General features: G+C 47.6%; 1 protein-coding gene across 5 annotated transcripts in view; it reads right to left on the bottom strand.

Annotated features, from left to right (window-relative positions):
- ZNF280D (zinc finger protein 280D) overlaps window positions 1–18789 on the bottom strand; it is a 3097091-nt gene that overhangs the window by 93386 nt on the left and 2984916 nt on the right. For all 5 annotated transcript variants that reach the window (XM_044078966.1, XM_044078968.1, XM_044078970.1 and 2 more), the window contains one exon: window positions 17273–17332. In XM_044078966.1, the coding sequence (XP_043934901.1) occupies window positions 17273–17332 (60 nt within the window). The remainder of the gene's footprint in view (window positions 1–17272; window positions 17333–18789) is intronic.

Raw genomic sequence — 18789 nt, 5'->3', positions numbered from 1 at the left:
ACTTCCACCAGCTCGAGGCAGCCCCATATCCCATGATGCAAGGCGGAGATTACCCAGATCTCGTTTGGTAGCTAGAGGAAAAATATACCTACTATCTTCCCCAAGGGAAGAAGAACAACTAACCTGAGAAAAAACTGTAAGGGGAACCCAGGTAACTAAGTGCAGAGCTAACTGGTGTCCAAGGGAGAAATCTCCCAGAGAAAAGGATAGTTCAAGGTCTGTCCAGGCTAGGGGGACAGGAGGGAGGGACGCAAGAAAGAAGGTGAGAGAAGATAACTAACATGGAACGTTATGGTAGGTACATAACTTCTAAATGTTAAGTTGTCAATCTTGCCTTCATTCTTGCTGGATGGGACCGCTTCCCTAGCACCTCTATCCTGGGTGGCTCAATGGAACAGACTCTTGAGAACTGTGGAACCAAAACTCGCCCTGTCCCTGGAGGCCAAATCCAATTTGCAATGTGAGACGAAGGTATGAGGAGTGGCCCAAGTGGCTGCTGCACAAATAGTGTCTAAGGGTAGTCTAGCCTGAAAGGCTGTAGATGTGGCTAGGCCTCTGGTAGAATGTGCTTTTGGTATTGAGATCAGCTGTTTGCCCCTAAGCTGATAAATATAAGAAATAGTGGAAGACAGCCATCTGGATAAGGTCACCTTAGAAACTGGGAGACCTTTCTTATTTTCAGCGTAAGAAAGAAAAAGCTGATCAGACTTTCTAGATTGCTTTGTTCTGTCCAATTAATATCTGAGTTGGCGATGAACATCTAGGCAATGCAATTTTTGTTCCGCCCTGTCAGAATAATTGGGAAAAAATACTGGAAGATCAATAGATTGGTTTAAATTTGTCTTAGAAACAACCTTGGGCAAAAAGGACGGATTAGTTCTCAAAGACACTCTATCCTTGTGGAAGACCAAGTAAGGGGGACGAACACAGAGAGCATGAAGTTCAGACACCCTTCTAGCCGAAGTAATAGCGACTAGAAAGAGTGTCTTCCAAGAGAGAAATTTTAACGAACATGTAGCAGCCGGTTCAAAAGGGGGAAGTATTAAGGATGCCAGCACTAAATTTAGATCCCACTGCGGTGGAGGATCTCTAACCAGGGGTTTAAGTAGGAAGATCCCTCTGAGAAAGGCTTTGCAAAATTTGTGAGACATAATGTTCTGGTCTGCAAAACCAACATGAAAATTCGAGATTGCTGCCAGCTGGACTTTAACTGTGGAAGAAGAAGAACCAGAGTGAAAAATTTCAGCTAGGAAGTCCAAAACTGACTGAATAGGGGCAGTAAAGGGATCTATGTTCTTAGACCTTGCCCAAAAGGAAAAACGTTGCCATTTGCTAGAGTAAATCCTTCTGGTAGAGGACTTTAGAGAAGCTACTATGATATCCCTAAAGGGATTAGATATCATAGGAAGCCTGGCTAAGGAAGGAAGTGGAGCAACCAAGCAGTGAGGTTGAGGGAACGAATGGACCGGTGCAGTTGACCCGACTGGTGGGTCAGAAGATCTGGAACTGGGTCCAGATGCCAAGGCTGCACTAAGAGATGTCGATGAAGGAACGGGAACCAAATTTGTCGAGGCCAGTAAGGAGCAATGAGAATCAGCTTGGCTCTCAAGTCGGTAGCTTTCTGAAGCACTTGAGGAATCAACGGAAAGGGGGGAAAAGCATAAAGAAGTCCCCGGGGCCAATCCTGGGTTAGAGCGTCGCTGGGGGGATGGCCTGGAAGTGGAAAGAGAGAGAAGAAGTCTGGGCATTTGCTGTTTTGGGGTGTAGCAAAAAGGTCGCAGCAAGGAGTGCCCCACTTCTGAAAAATCTCTTCCGCTATAGCTTGTTTGAGAGACCACTCGTGAGGCATGAGTATAGCTCTGCTCAACCTGTCCGCTATGATGTTGGTTTTCCCGGGGATATGCGTTGCTATCAGAAACCGCTGAGAGGAGATCGCCCATTGCCAAAGTCTGAGAGCTTCTCGACACAGAGGATAGGACTTGGTCCCGCCCTGTTTGTTGATATACCATACTATGGACATGTTGTCCGTGTGAACTGCGATAGTTCCTAAAGGAAGAAAGTCGTTGAGGGCTTGCAACGTTAAAAGCACTGCTCTCATCTCTAGGACATTTATATGCAGGTGGTATTCGAACGGTTGCCACGTGCCATGGACCATCCTGCCCTGATAATGCCCCCCCACCCGATCAGGGAGGCATCCGAAGTGACCGTGGCTACCGGGGCCGGGGGGACAAATAGTCTGCCCTGATGGATTACAGGGGAAGAAATCCACCTGGATAGGTGACTCTTGCAGATCTGTGTGACAAGGATCTTGTGACGCATGGGCAACTGCTGGAAGGACCATTGGGTAAACAACATCCACTGTAGGAGACGCATGTAAAAACGGGCCAGAGGAAGAAGTGTGATGGCAGCTGCCATTAGGCCTAACGCTTTCAGGACCAACCTGGCTTGTACCTTTTTGCTGAGTAGGATGATCCAAACATGATTTTGGATATCCAGGATTCTTTGATTTGTTAGATTTGCTGACATCCGAGTAGTGTCTAGATCTGCGCCTATAAAGGTAATAGATTGGCAAGGCGATAAGTAAGACTTTTCGAAGTTGACAGAAATCCCTAACTGGCTGCAGAGATGTAGAGTGTAATCCCTGGCCTGGAGAAGTTGATGCCTGGTGGTGGCTGTGAGGAGCCAGTCGTCAGACGGAAACACCTGGAATCCCTGACGTCTCAGGTGAGCCGTGACCACTGCCATGCATTTGGTGAACACTCTGGGGGCTGTGGTGAGACCAAAGGGCAGGGCTCTGAATTGAAAATGACTGGTCCCCAGCCGAGCGGAGAAACCTTCTGGAGCGTCTGTGGATTTTATGTGATAGTACGCATCCTGAAGGTCTATAGAGCACATCCAGTTGTCTTTGTCCAGAAAGGGCAAAATCGATTGAAGTGTGACCATCCGAAAACTCGTCTTTTTGACAGACTTGTTTAGTCTGCTGAGGTCTAATATTGGTCTCCAGTCTTTTTGGGGACCAAAAAGAACCTTGAGTAGATTCCGGATTCTAAATGGCCTGTTGGAACTGGCTGGATGGCCCTTTTCTCTAGAAGTTTTGAAACCTCTAGCTTTGCAATTTCCCTTAGACCGGGTGGAACGTCTGGAAGGGATCCTTTTTTAAGGGAAGGGGCTTTTCTCGAAAGGTATTTTGTAACTCTCGGATATGATCGACTGTACCCATTTGTCTTGAGAAAGGGAAAGCCAGGCTTCTGGGTACAGTGACAATCTCCCCCCGACTGCCTCCAAGGGTGGGCAGTCGGGCAACACCTCAGGGATGCTGGAAGGGCTTGTCAGAGAGAGGCTCTCTGCTGCCCTGGTTCTGCGGACCCCCTCTGCCCCTAGGGCGGCGTCTGTTGTTATTACCCCCTCTGCCTCTGGGGGTAAACTGACCACGTGCGTCAGGCGTGACTCCTTGAGATTTTCGGAACCACATTTTCCCTCCCTTCTGACCTTTGGGGTAAGGCCTTGAAGGGGTGGAGAAACGGACTCCTACGGCAGAAAGAGTCTTGCCGTCTTGCTCACACCTGGTCAAAGTGTCCTTCACCTGAGGTCCAAACAAAGTTGTCCCATCGAAGGAAGAGTTTGTGAAGGACGCCTTAAAGGGGTCTGCAAAATTGCAAAGACGCATCCAGGATTGACGTCTGAGAGCCACTCCTGTGCCTGCAGCTCTACTCGCTCCATCAGCTGCATAAGAAATGAGCCGCATGGAGGAGTTAGTTATGGAATTTAGGATTCCCAGCTGAGAGGCAATCTTCTCTTGAGCCCCAGCAGCTGACGGATCCTGTACCACCTCACCCAATTCCTTGAGGATATCTCTTTGAAGTCGGGTGAAGTGACATAGATAATTCAGCGAACGCATAGCAAAGGTCGCTGAGGAAAACATCCGCTTACCATACCTGTCCATGGTCCTAGACTCATTAGGAGGATGGACCGGTACGGAAGGATCTGCAAGTTCCTTTTTGGTGGCGGCCGCCACCACCATGGCATCAACCGGGACACCTTTGGTGAGAAACTGTTTTTCAGTGGGGGCCGTGATAAATTTAGAAGGCCTCCTGGGGACTGGTTCCACGGAATCAGGAGATGCCCATGCCTTTCGAGCTATCACGTCCATGAGGGGGTCGAAAGGCGGAGAAACCCAGGAGGTGGTGGGTCGAGATCCAAAAGCCTCCAGGTATACCGACTCATCCTCGGAGGGGTTAATGGAGGGCCAGTTCCTCCTCTGTTTCACGAGTTCAAGAATGTCTGAAAAGGAGACATCCTCAGAGGGGGATATTGGGGACCCCTCCGACTCGTCTAAGTCAGTATCTGATGTAGACTCAGGGGAGTCTAAATGCTTCCTCTTGCAAATCCTCTTATGCGGGGGTTCCCCTGAAGGATCAGGAGAAACCTCGGAAGAGGAGGGTATTCCCAATGGGGAAACCTGGGGCGATGGATCTCGGGGTCCGGGAGAGCAAGAGAGTGGGAAGAGATATCTACAGGCACTGAAGAGGGAGGAGCTAAAGGGACCGACTGTTGACTCAGCTCGGGGGCTAGTACACTCCTCATCACCTCGAAGGCTCCCCTCCCAGGGAGGACCGAGAGCTCCCGCTCTGAGGAAACAGGAATCCCCGGCCCCACCGAAAGGGAAGGCTCCGAAGCAGATGTCGGTGCTGAGCTCACCAAAGCCGAAGCTCCGAGGGGGAGAACTGGGTCGGACAAGGGTCCGATGCCACTTGCCCCCTCGGAACCGACAAGGGAAGCCCGACGACCGGATCCCTCCAAGGACGGTCTCAAGGAGGAGATAGGAGTTGAAGACGACGGAGCCGAAAGGAGTGGTATCGGCTCCGAAGCACCAACAGTCACAGCTCCAATAAGCTCCGGCTCCGAGCTCTGAAGGAGAGTCGAAGGAGGAATTTCTGGAGGGTGTGAAATAGCGGTCGTCTGCTGAGACGGGCTATGAAGCATCTGGGCCAGTGCCTGTGATTTCAGCAGTCTACTCACCACTCTCTCCAAGTCATGGTCTGAGAGTCTGGAAGACCTTGAGGATCGGCTCCGATGGTTCCGCTGCGAAAGTAAGGGAGAGGCCGGAGCCGAATGAATAGACTCCAGCGACGGAGATCTGGATCTCTTTCTCGACGGAGCCATCGGAGCCGAAGAACCTTCGGTTCCAGTTGGAGCCGATAACTTGTCGGCTCCGAGCTGGGTCAGAGATGTGTCGGCTCCAGCCGGAGCCGACACAGGCATGGAAGCCAGAGTATCGACGCCGATACCGAACCTTCAGAGAAGGAAGGATCGGCTCCAGCCGGAGCCGATCTCAACTCCGATGGAGTCGGAGCCAAGGCTGAAGGCTTGGAAACTGAAGCCTGGGCCTTGGGAGACTTTGAGGGCTTCCTCGAGCCGGACTTAGCCGGGGAGCTCTCAGGCTTTAATAAGCCCCTGAGAATAAGTTTATTTCTACGTTCCTGCAGGACTCTCTGGCTGAAGGAGTGACAAATGGCACAGGAGTCCTGCAGGTGTAGAGGTCCCAGGCAATAAATACAAGAAGTTTGACCGTCTGTCAGAGACATCTTCTGACAGCACGAGTCACACTTCTTGAAGCCTGAGACCCTAGCTTCTTTGGACATGACTGAGTCCCTAATACACACACACAACACAGTCAGTCCAAAAATTACACTAAATTAAAGTAAATTAACAAAACCAAGTACAGGGAAAAAACACACAAACACACAAACAAACCCTGACAGGAAAAATATAGGAGAGGTAAGGACCTAAGGCCCGACTAGCAAAAACAAAAAAATAAAGGGAACGGACACTAACTGGAATAGGGCTAAGTGAATCGGGAAGTTATCAAAGTAATATAAATATAAAAATAAAGTTATGGGGTGGACTAAAGTCTCCAAAATATAGATTGAAAAATTCACTTACCAGGAGCTGGTAAAAAGTTACCTCATGAGCGAAGCGGCAAATGAGATCTGGGTAATCTCCGCCTTGCATCATGGGATATGGGGCTGCCTCGAGCTGGTGGAAGTGAATCTTGAGCTTAGCAAGTGCCGAGTCGGAGCCGAGGATCGGCTCCGAACCCATCCAGCAAGAATGAAGGTGAGATTGACAACTTAACATCTTTTGTTCAGCTTTGTTCGAATAGTTAAGAAAAAAGACAGGTAGATCAATAGCCTGATTCAGGTTTGTTTCGGAAGGTATCTTGGGCAGAAACGAAGGATTAGTCCTGAGTGAAACTCTATCCTTACGAAACACAAGGTAAGGAGGACGAATACAGAGGGCTTGAAGTTCCAAAACTCTCCTAGCTGAGGTGATGGCTACTAAAAAGAGAGAGTCTTCCAGGAGAGCAATTTTAAGGAACAGGAAGCCGCAGGTTCAAAAGGGGGGAGAATCAAGGAAACTAATATCAAGTTTAAGTCCCACGGAGGTGGGGGATCTCTGACCGGGGGCCTAAGCAAAATAGTCCCTTTAAGAAAGGCCTTGCAAAGTTTGTGGGACATGATGCTGGTTTCTGACAGGCCAGCGTGGAAATTTGCGATAGCAGCTAATTGGACCCCAATGGTGGCAGATGAGGAAACAGCTTGAAAGAGTTCTGCTAAAAAATCTAGAACGTGATGGACAGGGGCTGTAAAGGAGTCTATATTCCTAGCCTCTGCCCAGAAAGAGAAACGTTTCCACTTACTAGCATAAGTCTTCCTGGTGGTAGATTTGTGCGAAGAAAGGATGATTTCACGCACTGGCTGAGAAATATGTGGAAGCCTGGCTAAGGTTGGAAGTGGAGCAACCAAGCTGTGAGGTTGAGAGACTGAAGGGATTGGTGCAGCCCACCCGACTGATGGACCAAGAGGTCTGGCACTGGGTCCAAATTCCAAGGCTGCTCCAGTAGGTGACGATGCAGGAATGGGAACCAAATTTGTCGAGGCCAGTAAGGGGCAATGAGGATCATCCTGGATCCCAATGCGGTTACCTTCTGAATTAGTTTGGGAATTAGGGGAAAGGGTGGGAATGCATAGAGAAGGCCCCGGGGCCAATCGTGAACTAGAGCATCTCTGGGGGAGTGTCCAGGAAGGGGGAAGAGAGTGAAGAAATCGTCGCACTTGCTGTTGAGAGGAGTTGCGAAAAGGTCACAGCAAGGTTGACCCCATCTGCGGAAAACTTTGTCCGCTACTAACTGATTGAGAGACCACTCGTGAGGCATGAGAAAAGCTCTGCTTAGCCTGTCCGCTATGACGTTGGACTTCCCGGGGATGTGGGTTGCTATCAGAAACTGTTGAGAGGAGATCGCTCACTGCCAGAGTCTGAGTGCTTCTCGACATAAGGGATAGGACTTGGTTCCGCCCTGCTTGTTGATGTACCACACTACAGACATATTGTCTGTTTGAATTGCAATAGTCCTGGTTGATAGAGAGTCCTGAAGAGCTTGCAACACTAAAAGCACCGCTCTCATCTCCAAGACGTTTATGTGCAGGTGGTACTCTAGAGGTTGCCAAGTGCCCTGGACAGTCCTGCCCTGAAAATGCCCCCCCACCTGATCAGGGAGGCATCCGTGGTCACCGTGGTAACAGGAGGAGGAAGAACAAACGGTCTGCCCTGGAGTACTAGAGGGGAAACCACCCACCACGCCAGGTGGTCTTTGCATGATTGAGTGATTATTATCTTGTGAGACATCGGAAGTTGTTGAAAAGACCACTGGGTAAAAAGCATCCACTGAAGAATCTGCATGTGAAAACGAGCCAGGGGAACTAGTATGATTGCTGCTGCCATGAGACCCAATGTTATTAGTACAAATCTGGCCTGAATCCTTTTGCACTGTAGTAAGACCTGCACATGTTGGTGAATGTCTGACACACTGTCTAGAGGAAGTTTTGCAGACAGATCTTTTGTATTTAATCTTGCGCCTATAAAGGTTATAGACTGACAAGACGACAATGCAGACTTTTCGAAATTTATTGAGATACCTAGCTCGGAGCAAGTTTGGATGGTATAATCCCTGGCTCACAGTAGCTGATGCCTGGTGGAAGCAGTAAGGAGCCAGTCGTCTAGATATGGAAACACCTGGAATCCTCGCCGTCTCAGGTGAGCTGTAACCACTGCCATGCATTTGGTGAACACCCTGGGGGCTGTGGTGAGACCAAAGGGCAGGGCTCTGAATTGATAGTGACTGGCTCCCAGCTGGAAGCGGAGAAATCTTCTGGAGCACCTGTCCATTTTGATATGGTAGTACGCATCCCGAAGGTCTATGGAGCACATCCAATTGTCCTGACCCTAAAAGGGTAGAATGGACTGAAGCGTGACCATCCGGAACTTCGTTCTTTGAATAGATTTGTTTAACCTGCTGAGATCCAAAATGGGTCTCCAGTCCCCTGTCTTTTTTGGTACCATAAAGAACTTGGAGTAAATTCCGGACCCTTGCTGATCTGCTGGGACTGGCTGGATGGCCCGTTTTTCTAGCAGTTTTGAAATTTCTGGCACTGCTTGTTCCCTTAGACCGGGTGGAACATCTGGAAGGGACTTGGTTGTTTGTACAGGGGTGTGGACAAAGGGGATTTTGTAACCCTCAGATAAGATAGACCGTACCCATTTGTCTTGTGTGAAGAGTTGCCAGGCTTCTGGGTACAGTGACAATCTTCCCCCGACTGCCTCCGAAGGTGGACAGTCGGGCAGCCCCTCAGGGGTGCTGAAAGGGTTTGTCAGAGAAAGATTCTCTGCTACCCTGATTTTGCGGACCCCTCTGCCCCTCGGGAGGTGTCTATTATTGTTCCCTCACCTGCCCCTGGAGGGAAACTCACCATGTGTGTCAGGCACGACTCCCTGGGGTTTCCAAAAAAGTACAGTTTTGTACCTACCATAAATGTAGATGTTCGAAGATCCACATTGCTGCAGTCCTTACTTATGGGTAGTCCGCTGTCCTCGGTCGGCCCGAATACCAAAGTATTAGGCTGACGTCGGTCATGGGCGCCTAGATCTGACATCAGAGCGTCAGGGTATAAAGGCGCATGACCAACGTCATATCCTCAGTCTTTTCTTGCCCCAGATGTCAGAAGGCCAAACCAGAAAGGCCACAGCCAAAAACAGTATACCTCCCAAAAACATGCCCAACAACAACCATCACCTAAAGCATAGCACCAAGTCTAACTACAGTGGGGAAGGAGGGAGGGTAAATTGGACTGCAGCAATGTGGATCTTCGAACATCTACATTTATGGTAGGTACAAAACTGTACTATGTTCTTCATCTCACATTGCTGCAGTCCTTACTTATGGGTAGAATCCCAAAGCAACGGGAAAGGGAGGATGGTAAAAATCATAAAGCATTAGGGGCCGCTAAAATGCCCTGTAAAATTGCAGTGGCAAATCAATCCCTAGACTTAGAATAAAGAGGAAGGTGGTAATGTTTAGAAAAGGTATGCACTGAACTCCAAGTAGCTGCCTCCAAAATGTCTTTTGTAGCTACCCCTTAGAAAGGCCGTAGAAGTAGCAGTAGCCCTAGTGGAATGAGGCCTGATTCCAGCAGGAATCTCCTTACCATGATGGGAATAACAGAAAGAAATACAAAACCCAATCCATTTAGAAATAGTTTGTTTTGAAACAGGTTTACCCTGTGAACCCAAAGCAAAAGAAACAAACAATTGCTGAGACTGTCTGAACTCCTTGGTTCTGCTCAAATAATAACGCAACTGCCTGTGAATATCCAAAGTATGCAAAATTTTCTCCCCTTTATTTTGGGGGTTTGCATAAAAAGTAGGCAAATGAATAGTTTGATTTAAGGCCACACTAGAAACCACCTTAGGCATAAAGGAAGGATTAGTACGCAAAGATACCCTATCTTTATGAAAAATCAGGAAAGGCTCCACTGCCATGAGGGCCTGTAATGCAGAAACCCTTCTTGCAGAGGTAATGGCCAACAAAAAAGCAGTTTTCCATGACAAAAACTCGGCAGTAGCTGCAGGCTCAAAAGGTTGTAGAGTAAGTTTTTCCAACACAAAATTGAGATCCCAAGCAGGAGTAGGAGCTCTACGTGGGGGTCTTATATTCTTTGCCCCTCTAAGAAATTGCTTAAACCAAGGATGAGAAAATAAAGGAGGGTCACAATCATAGTGAGCAGAAATGGCTGCAGCATGGACCTTTATTGAGGAGAAAGACAAACCCTTGTCCAATAACTCAGTAAGATATTGAAGAGCAACACTTAAATCAGGTTTGGAGACATCAAAGTCCTTTCCTTTGCTCCAAATAAAAAATCTCCTCCATTTATCAGCGTAAACTTTCCTGGTACTAGGCCTCCTGGCCTCCAAAATAACATTCAAAACTTGTTGTGGAAGCTGAGACCCTCCAGAGTCTAAAACAGAATATGCCAGGCTGTTAGATGTAGAGACTGAATCTTGACATTGAGGAAGTGACTGTCCTCTTGTGACAAAAGGTGCGGAATCAAAGGCAGAGGCCTTGGAGGTTCTCGTACTAAGCTCCTCAGTAGTGGGTACCAGTGTTGTCGAGGCCAATCCGGTGCTATCAAAATCATGGTTGGCTTGTCTTGTCTGGCCTTCAAGAGTACCTTGGGAAGAAGAGGCAGAGGTGGAAAGGCATATACATGCAGATTGTTCCAACTGAATGATAGAGCGTCCACCTTCCAAGCTGTGTGATGAAACATTTTTGTGCAAAACTTTGGCAACTGGTAATTTAGTGGAGAAGCGAACAGATCTATGTCTGGAGTTCCCCATAACACTGTCAACTGTTGAAATACATGAGGATCCAATTTCCACTCGTGAGGATCCACTATTTGTCTGCTCAATACATCTGCTAAGGAGTTCTGTGCTCCTGGTAGAAACCTTGCCTGAAGATTGAGGTGTAGATTGAGAGCAGTTTCCCACAGAATCATCGCTTGCCTGCAAAGAGGGTAAGAATGGGTTCCCCTGCTTGTTGATGTACCACATGACAGTAGTGTTGTCTGTTTGAATCAACACCTGCCCTGGGTGAAGTAAATCTTTGAAAGCCATCAATGCAAACTGGACTGCTAACATTTCCTTCAAGTTGATATGCAAATGTTGGAGTTTTGACAGGCCATGTGTTTTGCACCCATTTTCCATTGAGGTGTGCTCCCCAAGCCTTGTCCGAGGCATCTGTCGTTAGAATCTGACTCGCCTCTGGCCGGGTCACAGAGAGTCCCTTGTTTAGGTGACATTCCTGAGCCCACCACAAAAACTCCTTCTGAAAGCAAGGTATTATCTGAATGACAGTGTCTAGATCTTGGCAGTGCTGTGTCCATACATTTTTGAGATACCATTGAAGCTTCCTCATATGCAATTTGGCATTGGGAAGCACCAGAATACAAGATGCCATGAACCCCAAGGCTTGAAGGACTGTCCTTGCAGTCAGCCTGGACCGTAGAGACATTTGATGGAAATAAAGAGAAAGGCTTCTTTGTTTGTCCGGGGTCAAAAAGGCCATCTGGGAAGCTGTATTCAGTCTCACACCCAGAAAGCACATGTCCTGAGAGGGTACTAGACTGGACTTTGTTTCGTTCACAGAATACCCTAGGCATCTTAACACTGCCATCACATACTGTAGATGATGAAGAAGTTCGTCCTTTTCTTGTGCAATAATCAGGCAATCGTCCAAATAAGGATAAATCTGTATTCCTCTTAGTCTGAAAAATGCTATCACTGGAGCCAGAACCTTTGTGAACACTCTGGGCAGTAGATAAGCCAAAGGGCAATGCAGAGAACTGATAATGTAAATTTCCAGCCCGAAAACGCAGGTACCTCCTGCAACTGGGCCTGATAGGAACATGAAGGTAAGCCTCTTTAAGATCCAGAGTAACCATCCAGTGATCTTTTCCCAACAGAGGTAAAAGTTGTTGTAAAGTCAGCATCTTGAACTTTGGAATGTCCAGGTAAGTGTTGAGGATAGATAAATCCAAAATTGGTCTCCACGTGTTCCCTTTCTTTGGAACTAAAAACAGGCGGGAATAAAATCCTAGGCCCACTTCTGACAGAGGAACTGGCTGTATAGCTCCTATTTGAAGAAGTAAAGAAATTTGTCTGCGAGTCTCTATCCTTTGCCGAGGAGGGACGTCTGGCATGCCTTTGAAAGGAGGCATGGTATGGAAATAGAACTTGTAACCTCGGTTTATAATGTCCAATACCCATTTGTCCTGGGTGACTAAATGCCAAATTTTGCTTGAAAAGAGCCAACTTTCCTCCCAAAGGAGCTGCCAGGCAAGAAGAATCTGGCAGCTGAAAATGTAGGTCATTGGGCCTGTTTACGAAAGGACTGGCCCCTGCCCTCACCAGCAGATTGAGCAGGCGAACTCCACTGTCTCGGCCTGAAAGTACTCTGAGCTCTGCCCCTACCATGCCTAGATCTACCCCTAGACTGAGAATCAGAAGAAGGGTACGTCCACCCCTTAGTAGGCCAATTTCTACTAAACTTTGGAGGTTGTACCTGCAAAAAATCTTTAACAGTCTGCATAGACTTAGCCTTGTCTTCCATTTTCTTTAAGACAAGACTCCACAGGAGGACCAAACAAAACTTCAGACTGTAAAGGGGCATCCAGAATTCTAGACTTAACATGCTCAGACAAATTCTGATCCTTAAGCCAGGCGTGCCTACGAATAACTGAACCAGTGGCAGCCACCCTAGAAGAAGCCTGTAAGGCATCAAAACCACATTGCAAAGAGTGCTTACCCACCTGTTCAGAAACATGCACTAAATCCTGCAATTCTTTACACTCTATGCCCTCTGCCAAAGCATCCACTTTAGACCTTAGCTGAGAAAGGAGGAAATTCTGATACTTCAACATATGAAACTGGCAGTTCAAAGCTCTCATTGCTAAAGTAGAAGAGGTATACACCTTCTTACCCCATCTATCCAAAGCTCTAGCTTCCTTATCCAGAGGAACCGGATTCTTAACAACAGAGGCTCTAACACCCTTAGGCCCCTGACTAATAGTTTCTGGGTCCGCCCTAGGACTCTTATACAGATATTTATGAGCCTCAGGCACCCTGTAATACCTGTCTGGTTTAACTGGGGCAGGAGGCACAGAATCTGGATTAAGGGAAGGTCCAGAAAAAACAACAGAAACAACATCAAATACCGGAGGTATAGCTAAGGGTCTATGCTGTGGTAAAACAAGAACTGCCTAAGTCTCTTCCGTGAATCAGAGTAATCCTGTCCCTCCCACTGAAAATGCTCCCTCATGGAATGCAGAGTTTCTGAAAATGAAAAATCCTCTGGAGGAGAAGCAGGAGGAGTGGAATCCTCTGCATCAGAATCAGAATAAGGAGGAAATCTTGAATGTCTTCAGCAGAAGACTCTGAATCATCTGAGGCCTGCTCCAAACTTTCCAACTCTGGCTCCATCCTGGGCCTTTTATCAGGAGGGGGCATAGAACCTCTAATTAAAGTAATCAAATCCTCTGCCATTTTAAGCATGTGCTTTTAGGCACAGACCCTGAAGAACCAGAACTGACACCAGAGGAAGGCAAGACAGGCCTGCCCTTAGAAGGAGCCTTAGAAACAGTAGCAGAAGGCCTAACCACCTTAGGCATAGAAGGGAGAATAGTAACCTGCGAGGCCCCTTCAGCCTGACCTGCCTCCTGAGAGGCCACATCCTGTAAAATCAAAGTTTCCCCCTGGGACTCAACAGAAACTTCAGCCGGATCCACCTGTTCAGCTGTAGCTTCTAAAGGTCCGGCGTCCAAAACGGACGAATCATCCTGCCTAGGCTTTAAAGATTTGTCTTTGCGCTTCTTAGTAGAAGCAGGCGCCGGAACATCCGACGGCATATTATAATTACACCTCTTGCCAAAGACTAACCTAGCGCAATCTAACCTCCGCTTTTATAGTGCGCTTATTAAACCTAGCACAAAACGACACCCGACTACGCCGTGTTCCGGTCCCAAACAAGGAATACAAAGCGAGTGGTAATCCCTATGCGTATCTGTTTCCCACAAGAAATACAATTATTCACTTTTTCTGACATCCGTAAGCAACTGAGGCAAGAAAAACAAAATATTCCCAACGGGTACTTAGCCCAACTTGGTATCGGTCTGAAACTCCGAAACGAAAATTTCAGAACGCCGAACGGCACTTGCAACGCTGCTTCTGCATCGGACCATGCGGCAAAAAAGACTGAGGATATGACGTTGGTCATGCGCCTTTATACCCTGACGCTCTGATGTCAGATCTAGGCGCCCATGACCGACGTCAGCCTAATACTTTGGTATTCGGGCCGACCGAGGACAGCGGACTACCCATAAGTAAGGACTGCAGCAATGTGAGATGAAGAACATCCACATTTTCCCACTCTTCTGACCTTTAGGGTATGGTCTAGAGGGAGTAGAAAAACGGACTCCCACGGCAGAGACAGTCTTGCCTTCCTGCTCACACCTGGTAAGGGTATCCTTCACCTGTGGTCCAAACAGAGCCGAACCATCGAAGGGGGTATTGGTGAAGGACGCCTTAAAGGGGTCAGCAAAGTTACATAACCGCATCCAGGCATGTCTTCTCAAAGCCACGCCTGTACCTGCGGCCCTACTCGCCCCATCGGCTGCATAAGAAATGAGCCGCATGGAGGAGTTGACGATTGAGTTAAGGGTCGCCAGCTGGGAGTTAATCTTATCTTGAGCTCCCGCAGCTGATGGATCCTGAAGGGTATCACCCAGTTCCTTGAGAAGATCCCTTTGAAGGCGGGTGAAGTGGCACAGATAATTCAGCGACCGCATGGAAAAAGTCGCTGAGGAAAACATCTGCTTCCCGTACCTGTCCATTGTCCTAGACTGTTTATTAGGTGGATGGACCGGCACTGAAGGGTCAACCAACTCCCTCTTCGTGGCTGCTGCAGCCACCATGGCATCAACGGGGACACCTTTTGTCAAAAATTGTTTGTTGGGTGGGGCTGTAATGAACTTAGTGGGCCTGCGGGGAGTTGGTTCCACTGTGTCCGGGGCTGACCACGCCCTTCGAGCCATTACTTCCATCAGCGGGTCGAAGGGTGGAGACACCCAGGAGGTGGAAGGGCGAGAAACAAATGCGTCCAGGTATACCGACTCGTCCTTGGAATGGTTAAGGGCAGTCCAGTTCCCCCTCTGCTTAAGGATCTCTAGGATGTCTGAAAAAGAGACATCCTCAGAGGGGGATCTTGGGGACCCTTCCAAATCCTCCAAGTCGGTATCAGACGTGACTGACTCGGGGGAGTCGAAATGTTTCCTCTTACATTTTCTCTTCTGAGAGGGCTCCTCTGAATGATCAGGGGAGGCCTCGGAAGAGGAAGATATGCCCAATGGGGCGACCTGGAGCGTCTGTTCTCCACGCTTGGGGTCAGAAGGGTGGGCAGAGTCCGATGCAGGCACCATGGGGGGAGGAGCCAATGGGGCCGATCGAGGAGCCAACTCAGGAGTCAGCACGCTTCTCATGACCTCGAAGGCGCCCCTATCAGGCAGAGCAAAAGGTCCCCACTCCAAAGAGATGTGAACCCCTCCTGGCACCGAGAGGGACGGCTCCGAGGCCGATGTCGGAGCCGAGCTCACCTGCGCCGAAGCCCCGAGAGGGTGGACAGGGTCGGACAAGGGTCCGATGCCACTCACCCCTTTGGAGCTGACGAGGGAGTCCCGGCGCCCAGATCCCTCCAAGGAAGGAACCAATGAAGAGATCGGAGCCGACGAAGGAGCCGAAAGGTGTGGTATCGGCTCCGTTTCCAAGATTCGAGCCCCATCCAGCTCCGGCTCTGAACACAAAGGGGGAGTCGGAGGAGGAACTGCTGAAGACACAGGGACAGCCACAGCCTGTTGAGAAGGGCTGGTTAACATTTTGGCCAGGGCCTGCGATTTAAGGAGTCTACTGACCACCCTCTCCAAGTCATGATTGGATAGCCTGGAGGACCGAGAGGAGTGGGACCTATGGCTTCGTTCAGACTGAAGCAATGGTGACCTCGGAGCCCAGCGAACCGATACTAGGGAAGGGAAGCTAGAATGTTTTTGGCCCAAAGACGGTTCCGACACTAAAGCTGGAGCCGACTGAGGTCCAGAGATGTCGGTTCCAGCCGGAACCAAAGAGGAGGCAGATGCTCCGCCCGGCGACAGCTCCGAACTGGGAGCCGACGGCTTGGCGGGCTTTAAGGATTTCCCCGACTGAGGCTTCGCCGGGGATACCTCTGGCTTAAGTAAGCCTCTCAAAATAAGCTTGTTCCTACGCTCCTGCAGGACTCTTGGGCTGAAGGCGTGACCGACCGAGCAGGAGTCCTGCAGGTGTAGGGAACACACGCAATAAACACAAGAAGTGTGACCGTCCTTCAGATACATCTTCTGATAGCACGAGTCACACTTCTTGAAGCCTGAAACTTTGGTATCCTTGGACATACTGGCAAGGGGATACCAAAGAGAGAATATTAAACTAGTGCTTAAACAAGGCACACATGAACAGTCACACACCCGCACTAGTTAAACTAACAATAATAACAACAAAAACTATCACACCACACTTAATAACAACAAAAACTATCCACTAATAAATATATATACAAATATTACAAGGCTAAACACTACTCCTATTAGGTACAAAAAAGGTGGGGTTAGCCACTAAAGAGAAGAAACAAGGGGGTGGGGGAGAAACTCTAACAAAAAATGAGTTTCCTGAGTGGGACAAACTAGGGGATACACAATCTAATTATACTAAAAGGAAAAGACTATCTATATATAAGAAAAATACAAAGGTAGATTTTAAGCTAATAAGACCAAAAAAGATTAATACGACCTGAGCCAGTAAAAACACAACCTCGTAGCTGAAGGGGCAAACGAGATCTGGGTACCTAGCGCCATGCATTGTGGGATATGGGGAGGCCTCGAGCCAGTAAATAGCTCTCAAGCTTTAGTAGATGGCCGAGTCGGAGCAGAGGATCGGCTCCGAACCCAACCAGCAAGAATGAAGGCGAGAGAGACAACTTAACATCTTATGTTCTTGATTATATCATTTAGCTGAAGCTAAACAAATGTACTCAAATGTTTTATCGTACCCAAAACACTGTGTTACACAATATCATTAATGCGTGGTTACAGGGTGAGTTACAATGTATTATGCTTACAATGCAGTAATTGATGACTCAAACTTAACTCCCATTACCATAATCTAGCAGTCATAGTATATTACATCATAATCCATACCCTAACCATGCATTAACAACATTACCTGGTGACCAGATATACAGGAATGAGTACATCATAATACTTATTACAATACATTAATGCTGCAACAAAGCCTCCCTTACCTCATCCAGCAAAATCAGTTTATCCAGCACACCTGCCTCTTCATTTGACAAGTCTGAGCACTGTTAAAGATTAAAGAAAATTTGTTATAGCTTGTTCTGCTATATTTAGCCTTATTTAGCCTTTATTAATGTTCATAAACTAGTATTTCCTGTTTCTTTGCATTGTTTTAACAGCACATTTTTGTACCAGATTTCATTTTTTTCTATTCCATTTTAAACAAACCAACACAATTTATCACATTTTTTTTCCTCTCACTATACTATCTTTTAATTTTTTTTTTATATAGCGTTAACATAAATACATTTTTTCAATGCTTTTTGCCCCCATGCCTACCAACTAGACATGTCCTCCTCATTTCCCTTACCTGAGAATTTCACCTGACTTGTAGGTAAGAGCTGTCTGGAAGGGGTCATCTTTCAGGCAGCCATAATGTTGCTTTATGCCTTTGCCTGTAATCTCAACAATGAAGGCATTCTAAAATGTTCTAACCCCTCGTGTGTGTGTGTGTGTGTGTGTGTGTGTGTGTGTGTGTGTGTGTGTGTGTGTGTGTGTGTGTGTGTGTAGGTGGGTTGTTGGGGGTGTGCTCCACATAACTGGGGAGGCCCATGATGCTTTTCTCTTGCAAATGCACACTTCCACATACCTACGTTGAAAGCTACCACTGGGCAGAGGCTTTGTCAGCCTAACACCTTCCTCAAGGCTGCAAATTTGCATCACCATTCCTCTGTGGCAGTATGTTGCCAGCTACAAACTGCAACCCCAATTGCTGATGACTCTCCCATCCTCCTCTGTGAAACACCTTAGTTGCTAATCAAATACATGACACAGGGCTGTAATCAAAGCTTTATCCCTCTCCACCAGAGCAGTCTCGGAGTATCACATTTTAAATTATACATTCTCTGCAAAAGAGACCTACAATTGCAAAACATGTTTAAAAGCTTCTCGGCTAGCATGCAACAAATTAATGAACTCAACCTGCTTTGTGGTACAACTTGCTGAAACAATCGATTGCATGAGAGAGAAAAGACAGTACCACTCCAAAAGGAAACCTGTAATGGAAGTCTTCCTTCTTGCAGGAAATGACCAGTTATCTGAAGGTGAAAAATGAACTCTTCAGAGTACAACACGGCCGCAGAAAGAGACCAAAGCTATGGCAGACCCAAATAACCAAAAGGTCTCATCAAAGGGATCAATTCCAGGATAAAGGACTATTCTCTTGTCCATCTCAGAGAGACTATCAAATATCAACTTAGATTTACTGCAGGGGAGGAAGAGAGAGAAGCATGCCACCAGTTTTGTGATGCCCAAGTGTTAGAAAAAAATAGCTCCTAGCCAAGACAATGTGCAATGTCATGGTTTATTTCCTTAAGTTGTAGTAATTGCTGAAGCAGCTTATGTACAAAGGGAGAAGACCCCTTGTGTGAGGAAAAGTACAGTTTTGTACCTACCATAAATGTAGATGTTCGAGTGTTCACACTGCTGCAGTCATTACACTTGGGTTATCCTGCCGTCAGGC

The sequence above is a fragment of the Protopterus annectens genome, chromosome 7.part1 (genome assembly GCF_019279795.1).
Source record: "Protopterus annectens isolate FY-2018-M chromosome 7.part1, PAN1.0, whole genome shotgun sequence".
Lineage (NCBI taxonomy): Eukaryota > Metazoa > Chordata > Ceratodontiformes > Protopteridae > Protopterus > Protopterus annectens.
The sequence above is the reverse complement of the archived record's forward strand: the minus strand, read 5'-3'. Positions and strand labels throughout refer to the sequence as shown.